Raw genomic sequence first — 24,599 nt, forward strand, 5'->3', positions numbered from 1 at the left:
ACTAAGATCTGGATACCACAAGTGCTCATCCTTGCTCCCAGACCCTTTCAGGGGTCAGAGTAAGTATGTGTACACATACACCTTTACATATATGCTAATTTGTATATTTATATATTTTGGAAATAATAAATTTACACCAATATCCAATTCTAGTCCAACACCACTGAATATTTCCAGTTTCCTCCCTTTTCATGTTTGTACATCTTTTCTGAAAGTGAAGAACCTAGTTCCTGTTATATTTAATATATATTCACTTATTTGTTCAGGCCTCTGTTCTTGTTTGTTTCGAACCCCCTCTCCCCCACCAGTGTGTGAACGCCTTCCTCACCTGGCTTGGGCTGTAGCATCCCCCATTAGGCTGCTGCCTTCGCAGTCCTCCACAGGGAATCTTCCTCAGCACGTTCAGACTGTCATCCCCTCCTGTCCTCATAGCATGCCTACTTACCCCTCTAGGACTCCCAACAGTGGGCTTCAGGTTTTCTTCCCATGTGGATGTCCTGACCCTGCTATGTTCTAACCCACTTCTTGTTGAGCCATTCCTTTGTGGGGATGCCCTCCTTACCCTCCTGGGCTCAGACACCTTGCCCCAGGCTACCCCTTCTGCCCCAAGCACTTCTTTCCATCCCATTTGGGCTATGCTTACTCTACTCAACCCAGCATGCAGATATACCTACCTTGCTTGGCTTCACCTCATGGTTTTTGAGTTGAATTATTCAAGAAGGGGATGTATGGGGGCGCCTGGGTAGCGCAGTCGTTAAGCGTCTGCCTTTGGCTCAGGGCGTGATCCCGGTGTTCTGGGATCGAGCCCCGCATCAGGCTCCTCCGCTGGGAGCCTGCTTCTTCCTCTCCCACTCCCCCTGCTTGTGTTCCCTGTCTCGCTGGCTGTCTCTCTCTCTGTCAAATAAATAAATAAATAAAATCTTTAAAAAAATAAAAAAAAGAAGGGTATGTATGACTAGGACTTAAAAACAAACCAAAAACAAAAAATCCAGGGATGCCTGGCTGGCTCAGTTGGAAGAACATGTGACTCTTGATCTCAGGGGTCATGAGTTCGAGCCTCACATTGGGTGCAGAGATTACTTAAATAAATAAAACTTAAAAAAAAAGATGAAGGCACTTGAAGTAATAAGCACTGGGTGTTGTATGCAACTGATGAATCGATGAGTTCTACCTCTGAAACTAATAATACAGTATATGTTAATTAAATTGAATTTAAATTAAAAAATTTAAAAATCCTGGAGTACAGTTAAAAGACTTGGTATTATTTGGTTGATTTTCTTAACTTGGAAAAAGAAGTGTTTTATTGGTGATCAGTGATGAGTGAAAAGTCTCCTCCCATTGGTGTCAAATCTAAGAAGTATTTAAAAATAACAAAAAGGAAAGACAAATGATTAATTTTTTAAAAAGGCAAGAGGAAGGGGGCTGGAGTCTAAAGAAATGGCTGTGGGGTGTTGAGAAATGGACTCAGTAACGAAGGAGGAACTAACTGCACAGCGTTATGAGGCATTCAGTGAAAGGACGGGCTACACGATTGCTTCATTTCTGAAGATATTACTGTGTTTTACAATAGTTGATGTTTATAATTTTAACCACAGGTCATCATGAAGAGGATATATTTTTTTGGTAATGTTGAACAACCAAAGGTCATGTATATGTCATACATTTTAAAACCAAGACAAAAGAATATGTAATCCATTTAAAATAAGTCTTAAGTCTTCAAGGACTAGTTTTTATTCTGGAAAATGAACTCATTCAGAGTTCATCAATCTCTTATCATCCCAGCTAAGATGATGTTATAAATAAATATATGAAAATAAAGTTGTCATCCCCTCCTGTGTTCTCTAATTGCATCTGGGTGATTTTCAAGTCCCCCAGACTGGAAATGTCAGCATGATCTTTAAACCATCCTTTCCCCCTTACTGCCTACTTCCAGTCATTTCCTCTTCTATCAGTTCTGACAGCTCAGATACCCTGCCACACACTCCTTCTCCTTCCATTCTGCCATTACCTGGTTCAGGCCTTCATTATTTTTTATGTGGGTTTTTGCATTAGCCTCATTCCAATTCGGTAAGCATTCTGCAAGTGCCTTCTCTGTATCTTTGCCTTTGTTTTGACTGCAGCACCTATGTTTGAAAGGGAGCTAAACTAAATGCCTCTAGAAGCCAGATCCAGGAATGATAGGGAAGGGACTGCGATGAATTCGTTGCCTGTCTGTGCGTGTCAAAGGGATTGTCATCATGCTGAATTGTAGGGGTAGTGGAGGGCATTGCTGCCAAATCTTCCAGTCTTTTGAGAGAAGCTGGAAATGCATATTTTTATATGAAATCTTAGAATTTCTTCTTGTCTGTTCTAGGTACTTCCCAAACAAAGAGCGTCAACATTGCATTTTAATATGTGAAAGACTGAGCAGTCTTGCAGGAAACAAACCTGTTTAAGATTCTGGACTCCTTAGTCTGGCCTGCGAGGCTCTTTATCACTTGACTCCTGCCTGCCATTCATTGATGTTAGAAAGAATGTGCTAGATCTTCTCATTTCTGTGTTTAATTGGATTCTCTTAACCTGTAATGCCTCCATGTTGTTGACCTCATCCCTCATTCAGTTCATCTTTTGTTAGTTTTCTCATCTGCATTTTCATGACAGTATGTTGTACTTCTGTCAAAAAGTTATTATCCAGTTTATGTTGTTTATGGATTGGATTTTTTTTTCGTTAAACTAAGACCGTCTTGAGGATAAAGACCCATGTTCATACTATACTGTGCACCTGGCACAATGCCTAATGGTTGTAGAGTAAATACTTAATGACAGAATGAGTGGTTGAGCCACTGAATGAAGGCAGGTTGGAACTCAACCTGGTGTTATGGAGAAACATTAGTTTTCTAACTGGCCTTCATATGCATTTTATATATATTTTCTGGTGCAAGTTTTAGAAACTTGCATGATTTGTACTTTATTCTTTTGTTCAAATGATACTTGTGGCTCTCCATTACTTGAGAAATAAAGTCCACGCTCTGTACTATGGTTTTTAAGATATTCCATAGTCTAGCTTCAGTTCTCCTTCCTAGTTTATCTCCCACTCTTCCTTAGTTTGTATTCTCCCAGCTAAATGTGACTACATTTTCATGATCAGACTCTTTGTGGCTTTGCTCAGCTGATACTTCTGATATTATATTCCTGTCTCAGCCTGTTGAGATCCCAGTACCCTTCAAGACTTACTTCAGGTTTTCTCTCAACTCTTAAAATGGAAGAAGTGGTGTCCTATCTGATCCTGGCGTGTTGGGACTCTCTTTATTAAAAATTAGTAAAAATGTATCTCATATAGTTATGGATATAATTTTTATATCTTCTGGCTGAGGATAGAGATCTTACACTCAGTACTTTGCTTATAATAGATATGTAATACATTTTTTTAAATTAGACTGTTACATAGGGTGTAGAAATATAAGAATTGTAATGAGATTACTTGGTTAAAATATTAGGCAGATTGTAATAGTGATACAAACTTAGAATATCTACACACGGGATTAATGTGACTTTTGTTTTTACTATATGATTTATAAGTAGGTTAGTTGAGGAGAGCCAAGGGTAAATATTAGTTGATCTATATAAATGTCTTATTTTATATAAATATGTAGTGTTACTTCTTTTAGTTCTTAGTGTACATTTGAAGAAAACATGAAATCTAAATAAAAATTTTTTCCTTTCTTTTGTTAGGAATCAAGGAAGGACTGAGGTAAGATTATTTCTATGAAAATTTTATTTAAAACGTGAGATTATTTTACTGTGTATCAGTAATAGTAAAGAGAAGGTGGTGTTTGCATTCTGAAAAACTCCACATCACACTAGTGGCTGATGGTGAGGAACACATAACAACATAAATGCCACTTTTGTGTGAATGAATGGACTCTTTTCTAGTTGTTCATTCTTAGCATTTTTCTGCTTTGACCTAAACTGTCCCTCTCTCGGTACTGTGAAGCTTACTGTTGCTTCAGTAATACTTTAAAATTATTTCAGCGTGGCAAAGGCATTTTGTCTGGATTTTTCAGGGCTTTCGGGTTTTGACCCATTAAGCCCAGGACATAATTGTGGTACCTATCACATAGTAGAGAAATATTTAACAAATGCTTCATAATCTTTCCTGTGTGGTTGGGAGATTAGTATTTTATGTTTACAAATCTTTTGATGTAAAATGTGCTGTTCCTTTGGGGAGATTTGGTATATAGTAAAAATCATTTTGAAAGAACATCCAGTATGTGTTTTTATTCTAACCCTCAATATTGCATTATCTTTGTAAATATTTAGTTGTATTTGTTGAAATATTCAAAAATGAAACAGCACCATGTACTCCTACAGTAGCTATTAAAACCTAAAAAAAAAGAAATATATCCTCTGCTTATGGGAGTGTTTAAGCTTTCTTAGTAAATAGCTCACTTTTTCCCCCCTTTAAGTACAGTTGCTTTCTTAATACTCTTAAAATAGTCACTCATTCAGCAAATACTGTTTTCCTTCTACGTGCCAGGCATTTTGCTATATATTTATTAATATTTGTTATATATTTAAATATATGTATTCATTAGGATATAAATGTAACAAGACATGATCACTTGAATTCAAAGACCTTAGTGGGGGGGAAATTATTTGTTTTGGAAATAGAATTTCTTCGGCCATAAACCAGAGAAAACATTTGAAAGCTGTCCCCTATCTTTATAATGGTAGATTAGTCCCATTATTCTGACAAATGGGACTATATTCTCTCTCTCTCTCTTTTTAAGATTTATTTATTTTATTTGGGGTGGGGAGGGGCACGGAGAGTCTTAAGCAGACTCTGTGCTGAGCGCGGAACCTGATGTGGGGCTTGATCTCACAACACTGAGATCACGATCTGAGCCAAAACCACGAGTTGGATGCTTAACTGACTCCACCACCCAGGCGTCCCTAGATTCTTTTTTTATGACTAAGTATTAAGGATTTTTTTGATAAAGTTTTAGAGAAATGTTTAATAAAATGTCTAGAAACAAAGATTCACATTTTTAAAAAAGAATTTCTGTGAAAGATACTTTGAATACATAAGTCTGGTGCAATAAGCTCTTGTTAATGTGTCTATTAGGTGTCATTTACTTTGAATGAGGATCTTGCAAATATTCATGATATTGGTGGAAAACCAGCTTCAGTCAGCACTCCGAGAGAACATCCATTTGTCTTACAAAGTGTTGGAGGACAGACATTAACAGTCTTTACTGAGAGCTCATCAGGTAAGTGGGAATAGAATTATTTAGTATGATTCCTATACATGTTGTATAGATTTTCTCTCAACATATATTTTGAGGTCATTACCGAGGCTGCTCTACCTGTTGTTCTGTCTACCTCTATTCATATCATGCTTCTTATTTCTCTAAGTACTTTCCTGTGATTAATGAAATTTTGGCTGTTACTCGAAGGGTTTAGTTTCCATTTGGGGCATGAAGAAATAGAACAAAGCAGATGGAAGAGTGTGGTGCATCAAGCTGTCTTCTAGGATGTTGAAGAAACAGTATTCTGAGTTTTGCCAAGATAAGGTCATACTTGCCTGTTTTGGTAAATTGATATTCAGCAACTATAAGTTGTGCTTAAAAAAATACTGCTTAATATTAGGGAATATTTCTGTCTGAATTTTTGCTTTTGTGGGTTTTGATACTAAGAGGGCCTTTTTAGTGCAGAGAGATGAACTGTTTGTCATTGGTTTTAACTTCCAAGAAGCTCTGTGTTAAGTATAGTTTGTAAATTTTGTGTGTTTGCTCTCAGATATTTTACCAGTTCAATAAATCAGGAGCAGGTGTTTCAGTTTGTGAATTAAATACAGAAGGTGCTTTTTTGCAGCATACATCTATGTTTATTTTCATTGTTATTTGATTTTTAACCTTACTTGAATTTAGAATATTACTATTAACGCAGCAGGGCAACTCATTTTAATGGAGCTAATTTCTCATGTCTAATTTAAAAAGCTTATTGGTTGTCTGAAGAAAATGATTTGTGATTTTGTTGTATCTTCATTAAACGTTACAAAGAAAGCTGTAAGAAATTATAGTATGTTAAGAATGTTACTGTTTTGAAAAAAAGAATATGTTCAGATAAATCTTTTGTGGTGTCTTGGATTACCAGTATAAACTGATCTAAAAAAGAAATCAGTCTTTTTTTTTCTCCCTCCTTGGACATAGAATGTAGCAAAATGGCAAATTCTAGGGGCGCCTGGGTGGCTCAGTTGATTGAACATCAGACTCCTGATTTTGGCTCAGGTCATGGTCTCAGAGTTATGAGATGGAGCCCCATGTTGGTGGGGGTGGGGCTTCTCTCCTGCCCCTCCCCCTGCTCTCTCTCTTTCTCTTTCTTTCTCTCTATAAAATAAATAAATCTTTAAAAAAACCCAAAATGGTAAATTATAACTTTTCTATCATGTGGTTTAAGGTAAAAATTTTGTTTTATTGCATTATTCTGATGATACAATAATTTGTAGTGTAGTATTATGGGAGGTAGAAAATGTTAAACACATGCATTTTCTCTTGGTGAGGATTTAACTATTCAACAAATATTTATTGTATGCCACGTTATGCAGGGCATAGCATAGGTGTATCCAAGGATTCTGAAATTTGTCTTGTGATTGGTAAGATTTAGTAAGACCTATTGAACCTGTGAGGTTTTTTCTACTTTTGTGGTTGTCCATGGAGTAGAAGAGGCATATGGCACCAAGACAGTAAATCGGAGGCAGAGCCTTGAACAAAGTTTGAGCTACCTTTGCAGAGAAAAGTACCTCATTTCAGCTTTTTTACATTTTACCAAGTTGATAATTTTTCCAATGCGTGATTTATTACTTACACGAAAGACAGTGATTTAGAAAGGTAAGGTTTGTTATCCTCAAAATTAATCTTCCATTTTTAATCTTGTAAATCCTTTAGTTAGTATTGTGCTCTTGAACATTTTGTGTTCACATTTCTGGTTACAGTGTACTCCAAAGTGAATATGGTATTATAAGGATTGTCTTGGCAGGGATATGGAAGAGGATCAAGATTGTCATTCTTCTTCTCGAGTTTGGACAATATGTTCCCGCTTTGTAGAACTCTGGTAATACAAATGCAGATCTAAGTTGCTGTTAGGTGCTGCACACTGTAAGGAATTTTTTGCTTCTTAATCTCCATCATTTCCTTTTCATGTCACTGTTCCTTGGCTCTTCTTGCACGTTTCTGTGCTTAATTTCCTTATTTGTGAAATGGAATAATAATTATTTACATTTATGTTTAATAGGAATTTTTAAAAAATACTTAGAACAGCACTCTACATAATAAATGCTCAATAACTATTAGCCATTACTGTTATTAATTTTAGATCTTATTTTTTAAGATGTATATATGTATGTATATATATTTTTAAGTAAGCTCCAGGCCCAGTGTGGGGCTTGAACTCATGACCCCAAGATCAAGTGTCACATGCTCTACTGACTAAGCCAGCCAGGTGCCCCTGTATTAGATCTTCTTTTTAAACGCTTTAGGTTTCAAGTTTATTTTAAGGCATGTCCATGCATTTTAGCTCATCTGTGTGTGTATCATGTGATGAACTTCAGCCAACAGATTTTTATGTTCATTGTTTTTTGATTGCCTCGATGACCGAGAAAAAAAGCTCTGTAAAGTTGTCAGTAAAAGTTTATTTCCTTTTCTGGGGAGCATTATGTCATTTGCCATTTCTAATCTTTAAGGTCTCCATTCCACAGCAGTCGTGAATAGACAGCAGAGGCTCGGTGACTGCGTGACTTATTTTAAGTGCTAGGTATAGAGTTGCCTGGGTGGCTCAGTCGGTTGAGCACCCCACTTTTGATCTCACGGTTGTGAGTTTGAGCCTCCCATTGGGCTCCGCACTGGACGTGGAGCCTACTTAAAAAAATTAAAAAGATATATATGTATGCATATTTTTCTGTGGGACACGACTGTAGCTTTCATTGGAGACTCAGAGGGGTCTGTGACCCAAAAAACTTCAGAGTTCACACTCTAGTGTTACCTGGGTTGATCGTGAACCAGCTGAAGTATGAATAACCGAGCCATTTTACAGTGAGTACAGCCCTTTATTTTACAATGAAATATACATAAAGCAGGCATTATCTTAAATATTTTTATGTTTTCCCTCGAGCATAGAGCTGTACCACTTATAAAAAATTGCTTTTCTAGGCTCTTCATTTTTTCTAATAGTCCATAGGTCTCTAAAATGTAGAATTTGCTAAGAGTTAAAACCTCACTTGTTCAGTGTGTTAAGAGTTTAATTTTAATAACTTTATTCCTTCTATTAATATACATTTGGCTGGTTTTTGAGAGGTCCCCTTGAACTAATTTTTCTAATGATTCAGTTCCACATATTAGAGTATCTTTGTGGGGATGGAATTAGAGGGGACTGATGATATCTTTTGCATTGTCTCCTTAATTAAAACAATCTGCATTTCATGAGTGTTTGGTGAACACAGTTTGTTTCTAGTTGAGTATTCCTATCTGAAAGAACATGTTTTATTTTTAAGGACTATTTTGGGTTAGCCCTTTTTTTACTCCACATTTCTCTATGAAATTCTAAATCTATTTCCCTATTAAATATTTTTATTAGCTAGTATCCTTATCTCTACCCTTATCTAGGGAGAAATTCCTCATGTGTTTGGTCTTTATTTTTTTCCCCTTGGGTCTTTGGTTTAGTATTTTTATCTATTATTGATAACTAAATAACTTCGATTGCTTTTATAATTTACACCCCTACCTTTGTTCAAATTTAGGTTTTCTTTATAATTGCAAATTCTAGACTAAAAATTGTTGTTCATTCATTTGTTTAACAGATATTTTTAACGTTAGGCCTGTGTTAGAATAAGACTAGACTTGGCTCGCCTGGGTGGCTCAGTTGGTTGAGCATCTGCCTTTGGCTTGGGTCGTGGTCCCAGGTCCTGGGTCCTGGGATGGAGCCTGTTGGGCTTCCTGCTCAGTGGGGAGTCTGCTTCTCCCTCTGCTCATCCCCCTGCTTGTGCTGTCTCTCATTCTCTCTCTCAAAGAAATAAAAATCTTTAATAAAAAAAGAAGACTAGACTTCTGTTCAGCTGGGCAACTGATATGTGGAAAAAATACTACAGAAAGTGTTCTAATTGAGCTATGTATAAAGAAGAAAAAAGAGTACTTTAATTGAAAGAACTGGGAAAGATTTCAAAAGTGGATATAATATTTGAGCTGGACCTTGAAGTAAGCATGCCTTGAATAGGAGGAAAGAAAGTAAAGATAAAAAACATTTTTCTTGCCTTCAGATATCCTATTCTTCACTTTGCTTTCTCCTACCTGTCATACTTTGTCATAATCTGTCTAAAATCCATCAAATAGTCCTGGTTCCATCAAAGTGAAATAGCTCAGTTGTGGACTTGATAGTCTAGCTTAGAGATGAAAAAGTTTGAACTGGTGCGGTGGGAGTGGAAAACAGAATCCTGTTCTAGAAATAGTAGAGGTAATTTTGACAGCTTTTGGTGGTGAATTAACTGGGAGAATTGGATGAGTGGGAAGTCCAGAATGGTTTCCAGGCTTTTTTGGTTTGAGCATCTGGATAAGTGGTGAGACCATTACTGAGTTAGAAAATATTGGAGGAGATGGGGAAGATTAGAGCTGATGGAACCACGGTGGCATTTTTGCTCTAAGTTTTCACTATCTTTGATCCTTCTGCAGCAGTTCGTTAATTTAGCAAACTGATATTTGTACCTACTGTTTGCAGGACCTCTTTTATTTAGACTTGGGATACTTCAGTGAGCAAAATCCCAGCCTTCATCATGCTTACATTTTAGTAAGAGGAAACAGCAACAAATAATTAATGAGTAAATCATATTGCAGTCTAGAAGGTGGTGAGTTATCTGGGGAAAAAGGAGAAAGTGGGATCAGGAGTGCTGGGTTGAAGGTGGGGCTTTCAAGTTTAATATTTTATTTTATTTTTAAATAGGCTCCGTACTCAACCAACGTGGGGCTTCAACTCTCAACTGTGAGATCTCGAGTCGCATGCTCTACCAACTGAGCCAGCCAGGCACCCCGGGGCTTGCAAGTTTAAACAGTGTGGTCAGCGTGCACCCATTGAGAAGATGGGGTTTGAACAGCCTTGAACTCCTTCAGATGACTTAGCCATTTGGAGTTATTTAGCCAGCTAGGAGTTTTCAAGGCAGAGGGAACACATTTGCCCTAAGGTGAGAGCAAGCCTAGCACATTCCAGGAGTAGCAGGGAGGTCCGTGTGGGGTGGAATTCGTGGGCCAAGGTGAAGAGGAACAGGCTATTAGTAATAGTAGGCTGGAGAGGAAGGGAGTTGGCCATGGCAGATCACGAAGGGATTTAGAAACCAGTAAAGATTTTGGATTTTATTCTGAGGGAAAGGGGGAGCCACTGAAGGGTTTTGAGCAGAATAGAGATTTGATCTGATTTACATTTTAAAGACTGCCTCTGGCTGGCAGGTTAAGAGATCAAGAGGGCAAGGGTGGAAGCTAGAGGCTAGGGTGACAATCGGGAAATATGACAAGCACTTGGACCAGAGTGGTAGCTGTGACAAAGGTCTAGGCTCTCATCTGATGTCCATTCCCATCTTTAGTTGTCTTAACAGGTAATCCACTTGGATTTTTTATATAAAAATCATACTGATTTCCCCATTCTTTTATTCTCCATATGTTCATATTTCTGTCAGTGAGACATCATCACTCTTTTGTTCTCCTGGCCATGATAATTCTTAGTCTCCTCTTACTCTCATGTTCAGTCTGGTGCCCCATTTGATTCTGTTGTAAAAATCACATGTAAATGTTTAGGCAGTCCTCTGAAGCAGTCCTGTGAAAACTTCACCCATCGTCTCTGCCCCTTCTAGTCCAGTCACTTGGAATCTCTTCTCTTTGACGGTAGCTTCCTGGCACCTGCCCCTGCTTTTCCCCTTGTTTTTCCCTTGTCAGGGATTTGTTTGCCTTTTTTAGTTAAAGCCACCCTTCCTAAACTGCTCTAGTCTTTCTTGATTCTTCCTTCATCTGGACTCTTGGCAGTAAGGTTTGTATTAGTCATTTTGCCCCTGAGTTAAATCTTGCAGGCAGGATGCATCGTCTCATGCTTATCTCCATCGTGTCTGGGCTGGGATTGGCCAATAGTGGATGTGCTTGTTAAAGCAAAGATGTTAAAATAGTTTATTTTCTCCTGAGATTTACTACTGCTGTAAAGGTACATTTAGAATTTTTAAGTGAGCTGGCTTATTAGTGACTTCCTTCAAAGTTTCTTAAGACATTTGAGGTCAAAATTGAATATTAAATTCCTTTGTTTCTTTATTTCTTACTCATTATATTTTTATTTTGGCACAGTTGATTCCTTTGCTTTCTTTTTGCTCATCAGAGTAGTTCAGCAATGTGTCCTGTAACACTTGGTTAACCAGTGTACACATTATAATAAGATCTATTCCCTGGATAATATAGCAGCTGAGATAATTGGATGTATGTGAGAATTTTTTTGGTGGTGGCCTGCCTTATTTACTTTCAGACCTGAATTTGGTAACATATACCAACACATATTTGTCTTAGAATGTGTTAGTTTGAATCTGAAGAAAACAGTTATATCTGTGGGAATGCTCTTTGAAGATGCTAAATTACCAGTCATGTTGGAAATACTGTAGAATTTATAATCTGCCTTGTGTGGATTATCCTGCAAGAATGTAAATGAAGGATAAATATAGGTAGTATTTTTATTTCAAGTTGAATTTTTGACTGTTAGTGGGAAACATTAATTTGGTACATTTCCCCCGTTTGTTGAGAATAGGATACTCGTATAATTTGCGGAGGTTTGAATTAAGTTTTATGTATATGTATATGTGGTTGTTAGCGTTCAAACTACAGCTGTTTCTTCTTTTGTTGATTTTTTTTTTCTTATCACTGCCTTTAAACATGAGTTACGTTCTATTGCTTAAATCAGCACCATATGCTTATTACTAGTTACCATGCAATGGGACTCAGATTTTATTTAGTCTTATGTATCATAAGACTTGATCAATATCAAAATTCTTGAATTTTTTGGTTTCAGGGTACTGATACATTATGTGTTAACATAAATAACATCTATATGAAAAAACCCTGTTTTCAAGAAAGAACTAGGGAAATGTGGCATTTTGCAAATCACATTAATGTCTGGCTTGAAAGACAAGCTGGATTCTCCTGTCCACTTCTGCATTCAGTCTATAGTGGTATGTTAATTCTGGTTGAAGTATCTGAAGAAAGTCTGACTTCTTACAAATATGAAGTTAGAAAAGGGAGGAGTAATTAATGAAATTTTCAGATAATTGTGCATATTCTTTTGATACTACACCAAAATTCTATAAGGGATAGTTTCTTAAAGGTTTGTTGCAGTATAGAATTTGAAACCAGGGGCGCCTGGGTGGCTCAGTCGTTAAGCGTCTGCCTTCGGCTCGGGGCGTGATCCCGGAGTCCTGGGATTGAGCCCCGCATCAGGCTCCTCTGCTGGGAGCCTGCTTCTTCCTCTCCCACTCCGCCTGCTTGTGTTCCCTCTCTCGCTGGCTGTCTCTCTCTCTGTCAAATAAATAAATAATATCTTAAAACAAAAAAAAGAATTTGAAACCAGATCAGTAAACTTTTTATACTCTGTTGCACTGAAATCCATAGGTTTTGGGGCACCTGGGTGGCTCAGTCGGTTAAGCATCTGCCATCTGCTGTAGTCATGATCCCAGGGTCCTGAGATCGAGGCCCACATCAGGCTCCCTGACCAGTGGGGAGTCTGCTTCTCCCTCTCCCTCCTCTTCCCCCTGCTTGTGCTCTTTCTCTCTCTCTGTCAAATAAATACAATCTTAAAAAAAAAAAGAAAGAAACCCGTAGATTTTATCTAGTACTTTGAATGGATCTTTTCCCTATGCATGATTTTGTAACATCATATGTCCATCATTTGGAGAATGTTGGTTCACTGAGTTATGTAATTCTTCCACATGTTGACATGTTTCCTTATGTAATATCAAAATTTTGCATTCATTAACATTCTGGTTGAATCAGAAAGTCTTTAGGTTTATATAGCTGTCAAGCTTATGATGGTGGGTATACGTTTTTCAAAGCTACTAATTTTCATTTTGAAAGTTGAATTTTATTAATGGCATCAAATACTCTTGGTTGTTTCTTTGGAAAGGTTGGGCTTATTCCATTCGTTTTTGAGAAAGTATCTTCCAGGTACCTAAGTCTGATAACCATAGTTTATGTGGCTGCCCCCAGGCTTTCCACTCTTCCAGTGAATTATGTGCAAAGATCCCTATGGAAGGAGTAAGGAAGCTAGATTTTTTGCTTACTTTTGAGTAATAGCCATGCCACTGAACATTTGGAATCATACCAGTTTCTGGCAATCTTCTACTTGTCAGGAAGAGCAAACTGAAGCAAAAACGTATGACTTTAGTGTTTTGTATATTTCCTGAACTGCCACCAAGTTTTGTGGCTGGGTCAGCTTTGAAATTTCTGCCAACTGCCTGAGCCAGGTCTACTCTCTGAAGTTAAACCTAATAGCAGAAAACGTTCCTTTATTCAGTGGCTGGAAAGTGAGTAAAAGGCATGTTTATATTCTTTTCATATTCAGGTATGCATGCATAAATGTACGGTTGGTATACACTGTAGACTTAATACTTTGGGGATGAAGATGAGGAGGAGAAATAGAAAAAATTGGAATTGAAGAATAACATTAAGGCTTGGAATCACAAAATAAATTCATTAAGGCTGATTTACTTTTTTTTATGAAGTATTTCAAACCTATAATAAACTGTAGAGAATAGTATAACTAGTGTGTAACAGCTGTATATCATAACTGTTGACAGTTGCCATATTTTTTTAAGGATATAAAATGTTTTAGGTACAGTTGACATTCCATTTTCTTTTTCCTGCTCCCATCCCACCTCCCTATCCAGAGGTAACCGTTGTCCTGGAGGTGAGTGCGTATTATGGTGACTTCATTGTGAGAGTCTACAGTTGCTTACAACAAAAATCTTAACAGTTTTACTAAAGAAAACAAAATTCCTTTTTTTTTGGATATACAATAATGTATCTTAGAAATTATCACTTCAAAAGAAAGGAGAAAATAAGGATAATTTTAAAAATTGAGATATAATTGACATGTAACATATTGAAGTAATACAATTATACTGCAGTATGACTGTCATTGTAGCATTAGGTAACCCTCTGTCATGTCCCATAATTAACATTTCCTCTAGTGCTGAGAACATTTGAAATCTAATCTCTTAGCAAGTTTAATGTTTACAGTTGAGTTTTGTTGTCTGTGGTCCCTGTACTGTATTAGATCTCCAGGACTGATATTATCTATTAGAAGAAAACAAAATTCTTTAGAGATGGTTTAAGCAGTGTCATTCAAATTTGTAACAATTAGGAAAGTTCAGTGCTTATATTGAATAGAGATTTTTTTTTAGTGTAAAGTATATCTTGACAAGGCTTTTTGTTGTTTCTTTTGTTTCTTTACTACATGAATTTTGTTAGTTCCCTGAAATTTAGTATAATTTATGTGATCAAAAGTAATTAATGAGAAACTTAGAAAAATTCAATCCCATGTGAGAAATACTGATTGATCAGTGAAAAGTTTAAGGATAAAAGAAGACATTTAAATTTTGTGTTAGCCTTGCCACCCATGCATTTTTTATTTTGGTAGTGCAGTCTCTTCTATATTTTGGTAATCACACTGTCAATGTTTTGAATATGAGTTATATAATATTTATGGTATTATTCTTCAGAAGAATTGATCTGTAATTTATGCAAGGAACATTGACACGTTTGGCTTTTTGTCAGTTTTAGTCATTGCTATGAATTTGTTAAAGTAACCTAAACTTCTAGTTCTATTATGCATGAATTCCGCTTAAATTTTATTGCCTAAAATCTGAAAGTTTGGGTTGCGATTTCTATTAAATAACTAACGTTATTTTGGACTTCTGTCTTCTGTATCCTTATTTGTGATTTTTATGGAGAATGTCAGAAAGCATCAAGTTTTTCTCTCTATTGTATGTTTCATTTGGCTGTTCCTAAAATTCTGTGATGCTCAGTTTTTATCATCAAACCTGCCAATTTTCTGTTTTATAAAGCCATTGAGGAGAACTTAGGAGATTTTTATTATACCTGAAGGGACTGATAGGCTGTAGAAACATGTTTCTCTCTTTTCTTTTGATTTTCTATAGCTTCCAGGTTATAAAGTTGTTTCTTTGTTTTGATTCATGTATACTTAAAATCTTAGGAAGACCTTGGCTTCTTTACAAAACAAATACAACATGGCAAAATCAGTTTTACAGTGTATAGTACTTGAGGTATAAAAACTAAGTCTTGAAATGATGTTAATTTAAAACTATCTTAATTGTTTTAAACGATCTTTTTGAAAGTCATTTTGGCTGTTTCAAATAACTATATTGCCTTTTTTTTTTTTTAAGATTTTATTTATTTATTTGACAGAGAGAGAGACAGCCAGCGAGAGAGGGAACACAAGCAGGGGGAGTGGGAGAGGAAGAAGCAGGCTCCCAGCAGAGGAGCCTGATGTGGGGCTCGATCCCAGAACGCCGGGATCACGCCCTGAGCCGAAGGCAGACGCTTAACGACTGCGCCACCCAGGCACCCCGCCATTTTTTTTTTTTAAACCTCATGCAAGATTGTTGCACACAGACATGGTTTTGTCTCTAGTTCTTTGAGCGTAAGTGTATTATTCTTATATCAAAATTTAAAATGGAGAAAATGCAACGTAGCTGATTTTTCTTTCTCTGCCACATGGCCTCTCATTGTAGAAAGAGAAGACACGTTACTTGGTTGGCTTTATACTTTTATTGCTTGAAACTGTATTCTGTTGATACGGTGATAGTACTAATATGGTAATTCCGTACAGAAAAAAAGAAGGTAAGACTTTAAAATAGACCAAGAAATTTACAACATTTACATCTTTATCATTAAGCAGTGATGGCTAACAGGAATAGGTAACCCACTGAGCCCATATTTTGTTCACTATGGTGAGCACGTTACATGAATTATTTCATTTATTTCACGTAATGGACCTGTGAGGTGTAGGTACCATTGTTATTTTATTGATGAGAGAAATGGGGTTTACATAGGATATAACTTAACTAACATCGTGCAGCTTATAAGCTTGTGCCCTTGATCCTCATATTGGTGGTTTTCATTGTAAATGCAAGATCAGTTTTGTCATTAAAAGGCAGCATTAAAAAAAGAAAGGGAAAAAGAGAATGGAAGAAATTTAACTTTTTATTTTGGATTTCACATATACACTGAAGTAGAATAATAAAAGGAATCCTGTATGTCTCCACCCAGCTTTAAGGATTTATGGTAGATTTTTTTTTAACATTTTGTCAGTGATTAAAAGCAAACTACTTATGTAAAAAGATATAACTTCACTTTATTCATACATATTTGCACTCCTCCCCCAGCATTGCCCTGTTGAATTTTACCTCCCCAGGCTCTATAACGTTATGTGCCACTGTTTTGTTTTGTTTTTTATCACAGTGATACATAGTTTTACCTATTATAAACCTCAGTTCCTTCATAAATTCCCTATTGGATTTGCCTTGCAGAAACAAAAATAATCTATCTAATCGTCTGCAGATTATGAATATATTTTTAATCTGCTGCTTTCTAAGTGTGTATCTTTATATCATTAGTTCAGTGGTTTCTACCTGGGGGCAACTTTGGCAGCATCTGGAGACATTTTTGATTGTCACAGCTGACTGTTACTGGCATCTGATTAATGATCAGGCATGCCACTGAACATCCTATGTGCACAGGACAGCCCCTCACAACAAAGAACTACCTAGCCCAAAATGTCAGTAGTGCTGAGGGTGAGAAACCATGGTCTCATGTAAGAGAAGCTGTTATTTTTAGCAGACAAGGTGTTTGATAGAACTACCGGTGATATTAAAGTCATAAAATAAATGGGGTTTTTTGAAGGTGCCAACAGGAGTGACCAAAACCTGTTTACCTCCCCGGTAATTGTTTTTGTTCTTCTCCTCCTTCTCTCCCTCTCCTCCTGCTGCTTTTCTTCTCTTATTGTGTCAGAAGGAATTTGTTTGCTTTTAGGAGATTACCCTTGAGGTTTTATCTTTATATGGATTTTTAAAAAATATCTACTCTTAAGCACCATATTTTTTCACTAGCCATTGTTTGTCACATTACTTCTTTAAAACAACTTGGGGTGTTTACCACGATCACAAAAGCACATTTTTCTTACTTTGTGCAAGTTCTGACTGAAGAAAACTCTTAGAGCAAAAAAATGTGATTTACACATGGCTTTTTATTGCTCGTGAAAAAATTCTTTTTTTTAAATGATTTTTTATTATATTATGCTAGTCACCATACAGTACATCCCCGGTTTCCGATGTAAGGCTCGATGATTCATTAGTTGTGTACTCGTGAAAAAATTCTTACAGTTAGAAAGATATGGCTTGTCTCCTCCTACCTCATCCACTTTAATTCAAGCTTGATTTAATTCTTTAATTTTAACCTTAAAGATTCATATTTAGTAAAGAGAAAAAGCAATATAGAGTTGAAATGTGGCTGATTTCTCACCTATATATATTAGTAGAGCAGAATTATCTGTAGGGCTTTTTCATGGTAAAAGCTTACCAGGAAAGGGTCGCCTGGGTGGCTCATGCAGTTAAGCATCCGACTCCTGATTTTAGCTCAGGTCATGATCCAGCATCAGGCTCTGTGCTGGGCGTGGAGCCTGCTTAAGATTCTCTCTCTTCCTCCCCTTCTAGCTCCCTCCCCTTCTCTCCCTCTCTAAAAATGAATGAATGAATGAATGAATGAATGTATGTATGTATGTATGTATGTAATGAAAGCTTACCAGGAAAGAAAAATAAACTTTCTTTTCTCTCCCCCACTCCCATTTTTTTCTTTAACTTTTCATTGTGGAAAAATTTAAAGCATATACAGTAGTAGAGAAGTAATACAATTAATCTTGTTTCAGCTATACCACAGCCATTGCCCTTTGTATCTCACAAGATGATTGATTGATTCGTTGATTGATTGATTTATAGAGTGGAGAGAAAAAAAGGAGTGGGGGAGAGACTCAGAGGGAGAGGGAGAGGGAATCTTAAGCAGGCTCCTCGCTCAGCAGGGAACCCAGTGCAGGGCTTGATCTCACGATCCTGAGATCACCACCTGAGCCAGAATCACCAGTTGGATGCTTAACTGACTGAGCCATCCAGGAGCCCCATGGATTATTTTAAAGAAAATCTCACACAGTATATCATTCTGTCCTAAAATTCTTCAGGACACATCTCAATAAGGATTCCTTTTTTTAAAAGTAATTAACCAGGATACTATTAGGATACCTTAAAAAAACAAACAGTAATTCCAGTATCATCATACATTTAGTCAGTAGGAACTATCATGCTCAAATTCCAGTGTTCCTTGATTTTTTCCCCCTCTTCTGATGTATGGTTCAATTCTCTCTGAAGTCACTGTGGTTTGCAGTTGCACAGCTCACAGTGTTCACTTGTAAAGGTACCACTGGAGAAAATACAGTTCATGAAGTCATTTGTATTACTAAGAAGGCATGAAACACCCTCTGTAGAACTGTTTAAGGAATTTGGCTGATAAAGAAGTAACAGAGCATTGTGTGTCAACTAAAAACAAACAAACAAACCAACCAACCCCCCCAAAACCACGTACTGAGGCACTGATGTATAACTTGTGACATTGTTGATGGGGGGAGTTCCTGAGCTGTGTTTACTGAATGGATTTGGGTTATTTTCAGATTGTATAGAGTTAAAGCTAACAAATGGATGCATTTATGAAGGAGAAAGTTTTAACGCAGTGTGACCAATGTCTAAAGAATAGAGGGCTTTTAAAACAAAGGTTGACAATAAAATAAAAGCAGGTGTTATAAGAATTTATATGATGGATGAAATAAAAATGTTAATTAATTTAGATAATATGATAGGGACTATATCACTCTGTCAATATAAACAATGGGGACATTATATACAATTTGTATACAAACCTCAATTTAGTATATTTCTTACTTGCAAAATAAAAGAAATTGAGCAAGAAGGGTAGAGAAACCTCTTTGAGTTTAAGTTTAAAATCTCTTGAAAGTCAGATCAGTTTATATGTCTTTAATGCAAAACAACTTAGTAAACGTTTTTAAGTTCGGAAATAAAAACTCCTTCTTTCATGTTCTTAGCGGGTGCTAGAAGTAGACAGTGTGGCCTGGCCGGAGGTGAAACACTAATAGAGAGCCAGCATGCTCTGAAAGACTGCTCTGTTTGAAAAGAAATGCAGCTGATCATTATTATTTTTTTAAGAGCTCTATGTATGTGTATCTGTCCACAGTTTCTTGCTTGTACTGTATCATTAGCTATTCCAAAAGAAGAAGGGAACAAAAACCTCTACAGACATATTCTGTGTTCACATTTTCCCCCTTTTCTCTAAGAGTCTGTCTTGAGAATATTTTATGGTTAGAAGGTGTAGTCTTCTTTGCTCATACAGAAAAACAGCACACTATGCAGGGTTGTTTACAGCTTCAGTTTGTTTGTTTTTTAAGAAGATTTATGTATTTATTTGAGAGAGAGAGTGCGCGAGTGAGCACACATGAGCAGGAGGGGCAGAGGGAGAGGGAGAGAGAAGCTCAAGCTGACTCCACGCTCAGCACAGAGCCCAATGTGGGGCTCGATCCCACGACCCTGAGATCGTGACCTGAGCCAAAACCAAGAGTTGGTTGTTTAACCGACTGCACCACCGAGGCACCCTGCAGCTTCAGGGTTTTTTTTTTTTGTTTGTTTTTTTAATATAACTACAGAAACCTTAATACTATGAGGATTTGGTAAGTTTTTTCTTACTGTGTAACTTGTTTTGTACCATTAACAGTTTCTTGAGAGGAACACCTATACTGTTCAGCAAAGGAAAATGCCTGGTGATTTAGAGCAGTTCACAGTCCTTTTTCTATAGCCTCTAAGTGAAGGATTTTTCTTTTATTTCCGAGTTAGGGACAGACTCCCATGGATTAAGGATTGTGGCATAAATCCTGTGGATGCTCTCAGTGCCTGCCCGTAGTCTTTCTGCCCTTGCCATTTCTGTGCATGCTGGCCAACTTCTAAATCTCAACATCTGTGTCTCTGGCTCAGCGCTTTTTCTTCTGCCAGCCACTCTGCCCTCCTGGAGGATGGGTCAGAAATGCTAGGGTATTAACACTCATGCTGAGAACCACTCTTAACCAGTATCTGACAGGACTTGGTGGATAAATACCTAGTTCCCTTAACCCTCAAGTGGGGGTGACTCTGGGCGCATGTCCTGCAATGTCTTATAGAGCTCTGCAGCAAGAACAGTTCTCCACAGTGGTATGTAGCTGGTTCCGATTTTCTAGACCCCTCTCTCCATTAACTCATTTCCTCTTCCTATCTCTTTTCCCCAGCCCTCTTCCAAAGTTTCCTGGATCATCTCACAAATAAATTACCTTTAACTTTAAAACCTTTTTATAGAGTCTACTTCTGGAAGAATCCAAACCAAGATAGAGGTAGTAATAAACTCTAGCTCTACCTTTACTCAGAAAGTGAAAATGGTGTCTTTATAGAGATAACCTTGACATATACCTCACCTTAAAAAAAAAAAATCGCAGACCAATGTAGTATTATAATTCTTATTAAGTTACCTAATGCCATACCTCACAACTTACCACTTATACATGAGTATTTTCGGGGGAGCACTGATGTGTTCTTTGATCCTCAGCCTTGAGTGTCTGTGCATCCAAATGGTTTTAAACCCTACTGTGATTCCTAGGGACGCTGCCCTTAAGGCATACTTTAATAGACCCAAATATTCTAAGGCTGAGGTTCAGGAAGATTTAAAAGAGGAAGCCAAGATGTAGTTTTAGAACACATTGGTGTTTTTCATGGTTGTGTGACTGCTGACATTGCTTTCTCTCCTCAATCACTGCTTGTTTCTGCTGCCGTCTCAGTCAACTGCCTGTTACCATTCTGATTGACCATCGTCAGCTTCCCACCTGTCTCTGCTCCCATCCAGTATGACTGACTGGGCTGCTACTGCCTTCACTAGGCTTTCATTAGTCCCACTGATGGGACTCAGTCTCACTGGGTAAACATGTCCTTCTGATCCCTGCCCTTCTGTTCGTTTGGACGTCCCCAAAGCCTCCATGAACTCTTGTTACGATCTCAAGAAGGTACTCTCAGATACCCCCTCTGATTCTTTTTCTTACTTCAGCCCCCAGTCTTTCATGTATGCAGATTCTCTATTTCCAGCTTTTTGAAATAACTGCTTCAAAGCAATAGAACTTCTCCACTGAATATAATTTACTAGGAAGACAGTTGCAAGGGGAAGATATTCTGTATACACAGTACCTCATTAGCTGAAAAAACTATCATTTATGAGAAACCGTTTCATTCCAAGACTATAAAATTCATGAAAAGTAATTCACATAAATTAATTGCATCACTGATTCAGCTGACATTCACCTCCCCCAAAGCCTTTACTTGCTTCTAAGTCTTGTCAGAAAAAAATATTAAAATATGTTAAGTGGGAGAAAGAAAAATTAATTGGAGCCTGTGTAATGGCAAGTTTACCAGACTGTCTCACAAAGATAACCACAGTCTGTATTAAGAAGAAAAATAAGTAAAATTTTGAAACGCTGGGACCATGATTCTGTTTTGCTTGTTTTTAACATGTTAGTCCTTAAGTTTAGTATTTCTAATACTGCAGTATTTCTAAATAATACTGGTTGTGTCCACTGTAAGATTTATGCTTGAAAGTTAAACAATTATTGGAAAGGAAATAAAGTTCCTCAGCGTATGTAAGAGATTGTATCGAAGATTCTTTAATGAATGCATGAATTCAGAATCAAAGCACAGCTACCACCAGTGTTCTGTATTTTGATCTGAGTGATGGTGACAGGGATGTGTTCACTTTGTGAAAATTCATCAAAGCTTATAAACTTATGACCTGGATACTTTTCTTATATGTAAGTTATATTTCAGTAACATTTATTAATAAAGCAAAGCACAGGAAGAAAAACACATTTTTCTAAAAATCCATCTACCAGATCTCTTAGTTGATTCAAAAAGTTAATTATAGGTATTAAATCACATTGTATTAGTTTGTTGGGGGTGCCATAATAACAAGGACAGACTGAGTGGCTTAAACAACAAACTTATTTTCTTAGAGTTCTGGAGGCTAGAAGTCTGAAATCAAGGTGCCAGCATGTTTGGTTTCTTCTGAGGCCTTGCTCCTTAGTGTGCAGATGGCCACCTCTTTCTGCCTCTTCACATGGTTGTTCCTCTGTGCACATGTACCCCTGGTGTGTCTCTGTGACCAAGTTTCTTCTTAAAAGGACACCAATCATTTGGAATAGGGTCTACTTTAACTTTAGAGTACAGTAACTGTAGTTACATTTTATTATCCCTGATTTGGTTTGGATTTCCTCAGAAGCTCACCCTATGATATTTGATTGGGAACCTGAGAATGACTCTGCAGCATGAGATGCGTCTGTCCTATAGTTTATGTATCATTGGAGAGTGGTACATACAGGGCTATGTCAGCCAGCAGAATCGTACTGGCCAAATTTATAGAATTAGAAGAAGTGCTGTTTAAATAGTAATTTACTCACATTATTATTGGAGGAGGAGACTTGCCTTTTGACCTAGATCGTTTCTGAATAGGAGGATTGTGTGTGTGTGTGTGTGTGTGTGTGTGTGTGTGTGTGTGTGTGTGTTGTGAGATACTGATTGGAAGAGAACACATTTTACTAATAATGATATTAAAGATAGTGACTTTGCGGGGCGCCCGGGTGGCTCAATCGTTAAGTGTCTGCCTTCGGCTCAGGGTGTGATCCCGGGGTCCTGAGACTGAGCTCTGCATCGGGCTCCCTGCTCCGCTGGGAAGCCTGCTTTTTCCTCTCCCACTCCCCCTGCTTGTGTTCCCTCTCTCGCTGGCTGTCTCTCTGTGTCAAGTAAATAAATAAAATCTTTAAAAAATAATAATAAAAAAAAAGATAGTGACTTTGCTGCACAGATAAAAAGACTGTAGGTAGAATTTTAAGTACTAGATCAAAAAGATGTTTTAGGACAAAATATTCAAAAATAGTGGTTCATTATTAGAGTAAAACAGGGGCTGGCAAACTCTGTTCTGTTGAAACTGATCGCTCCTAGATGTAGTGTTCTCTAATTTGGAAAACATGGCTCTCATGGTTCTTTTCTTTGAGTTTAATTTTAAAGATAGAAGAGAAAGTGCTTTAAGGATTATCAAGTTTAGGGGTGAACTCAGGAGTATAACTCATGAATCTATGTGTGTTATGGCTACTAAAATAATGCTGGAGTAAGAAAGTAAATCCATCCTGCAGGCCTGTCTTATTTGGCTTCCTTTTTGTTTTGTTTTTAATGCATATTGGTGATTTTAGGCAGGGCATTCATTCTCCAGATGGCCAGACTAGTAGCGTAGCCGTTATGCCTTATTTCGTACTCACTTGTTTCATATACTTATCTTACCTACCCCATCCCTGACAACTTTTGGATTTAAGACTGCCTGATTTTAGTCCAGTTTCCTTTTTTGAGGTAGCAGAGTTACTTTGGATGATTCGGAGAATATAACTAGAGACCAGTTTCCTTTCTCTGTATCCATGTCTTTTCCTGCCATGGAAAGAATAGCAAAGAAGTGAGGAGATGAGTAAAAAGCCAAGTTATACGTTTTTGGTCACAGGAGAGCATGATAATGTGCTCTGTAGTTCTTGCGTTGGGAGTCTAGACAAAACTAAAAGAAATAGGTTTAAGTAATTTGGGGGTCCTGAATGGCTGTTGCAAAGCGATTCTGATACTGTATGTCTCTTAAGCAAATAATAAGTAACCATATTGGAATGCTGTAGATTTTCCTTTCCATTTAAAGTTAGGGGAGGGGGGAAAAACAATTCCCAGATTGAGAATCTTAATATTCCTGACAATTACCAGACCCATTTTAGAAATGGAATCTCATAGCTTATTTGGTTAGGGAATTAAGAAATTCAGTGGTAGAGACCAGTGGGGCGTTTGTATTTCCCAACTATAGTTTCAGATGAAAAGCAGTGTGATTCACTACCTAAAAGGTAAGTTTAGCCTATAAAAACATCATTTGTGGAATTAAAATAAAAAATAAATGTATAATAAAACATCATTTGTACAGTGTTTTACAAAATACTCTTGTAATACTACTGCATGATCCTCAAGAACTCTGGGAGGAAGAACAGGTAACACGATGTGGGTTGGGCAGATTTAATTTGACCACCAGCTATGGGATCACTATTACACCATGCCCTGAGAATCCAGTGATTTGAAAAGATACACAGTTCCTATCCGCAGATAGTGTCTAAAAGGGGGGTGGGAGGGGACAGGATTCAGTGGAAGCAAGAGAGGAAGCAACCAGATTCTCCTGAATGAGGCAGAAGCTTCATTGAGAACCTAGCATCTAAGACCTGAAGTATGAGTTCAGGCTCTGCCATAAGCAAGCAAAGCACGCCTGTTGTTTACTGAAGCAGCATGTGCAGAGGTTTGAGAGCATGATAGATTTGGAACATTGCCAGAGTATAAACGCTGAGGCACA

At 37.3% G+C, this 24,599-nt stretch overlaps 1 protein-coding gene across 2 annotated transcripts in view; it reads left to right on the forward strand.

Moving 5' to 3' along the window:
• Positions 1 to 24,599, forward strand: part of GTF2F2 (general transcription factor IIF subunit 2) — a 141,340-nt gene that overhangs the window by 18,145 nt on the left and 98,596 nt on the right. For both annotated transcript variants that reach the window (XR_007188949.2, XM_026493303.4), the window contains exons 3-4: positions 3,712 to 3,730; positions 5,105 to 5,249. Coding sequence is in view for 1 of the 2 variants with exons in the window: in XM_026493303.4 (XP_026349088.1) it covers positions 3,712 to 3,730; positions 5,105 to 5,249 (164 nt within the window). In the remaining variant the exon portion in view is untranslated. The remainder of the gene's footprint in view (positions 1 to 3,711; positions 3,731 to 5,104; positions 5,250 to 24,599) is intronic.

This window comes from Ursus arctos, unplaced genomic scaffold (assembly GCF_023065955.2).
Source record: "Ursus arctos isolate Adak ecotype North America unplaced genomic scaffold, UrsArc2.0 scaffold_10, whole genome shotgun sequence".
NCBI classification, from domain to species: Eukaryota; Metazoa; Chordata; class Mammalia; order Carnivora; family Ursidae; genus Ursus; species Ursus arctos.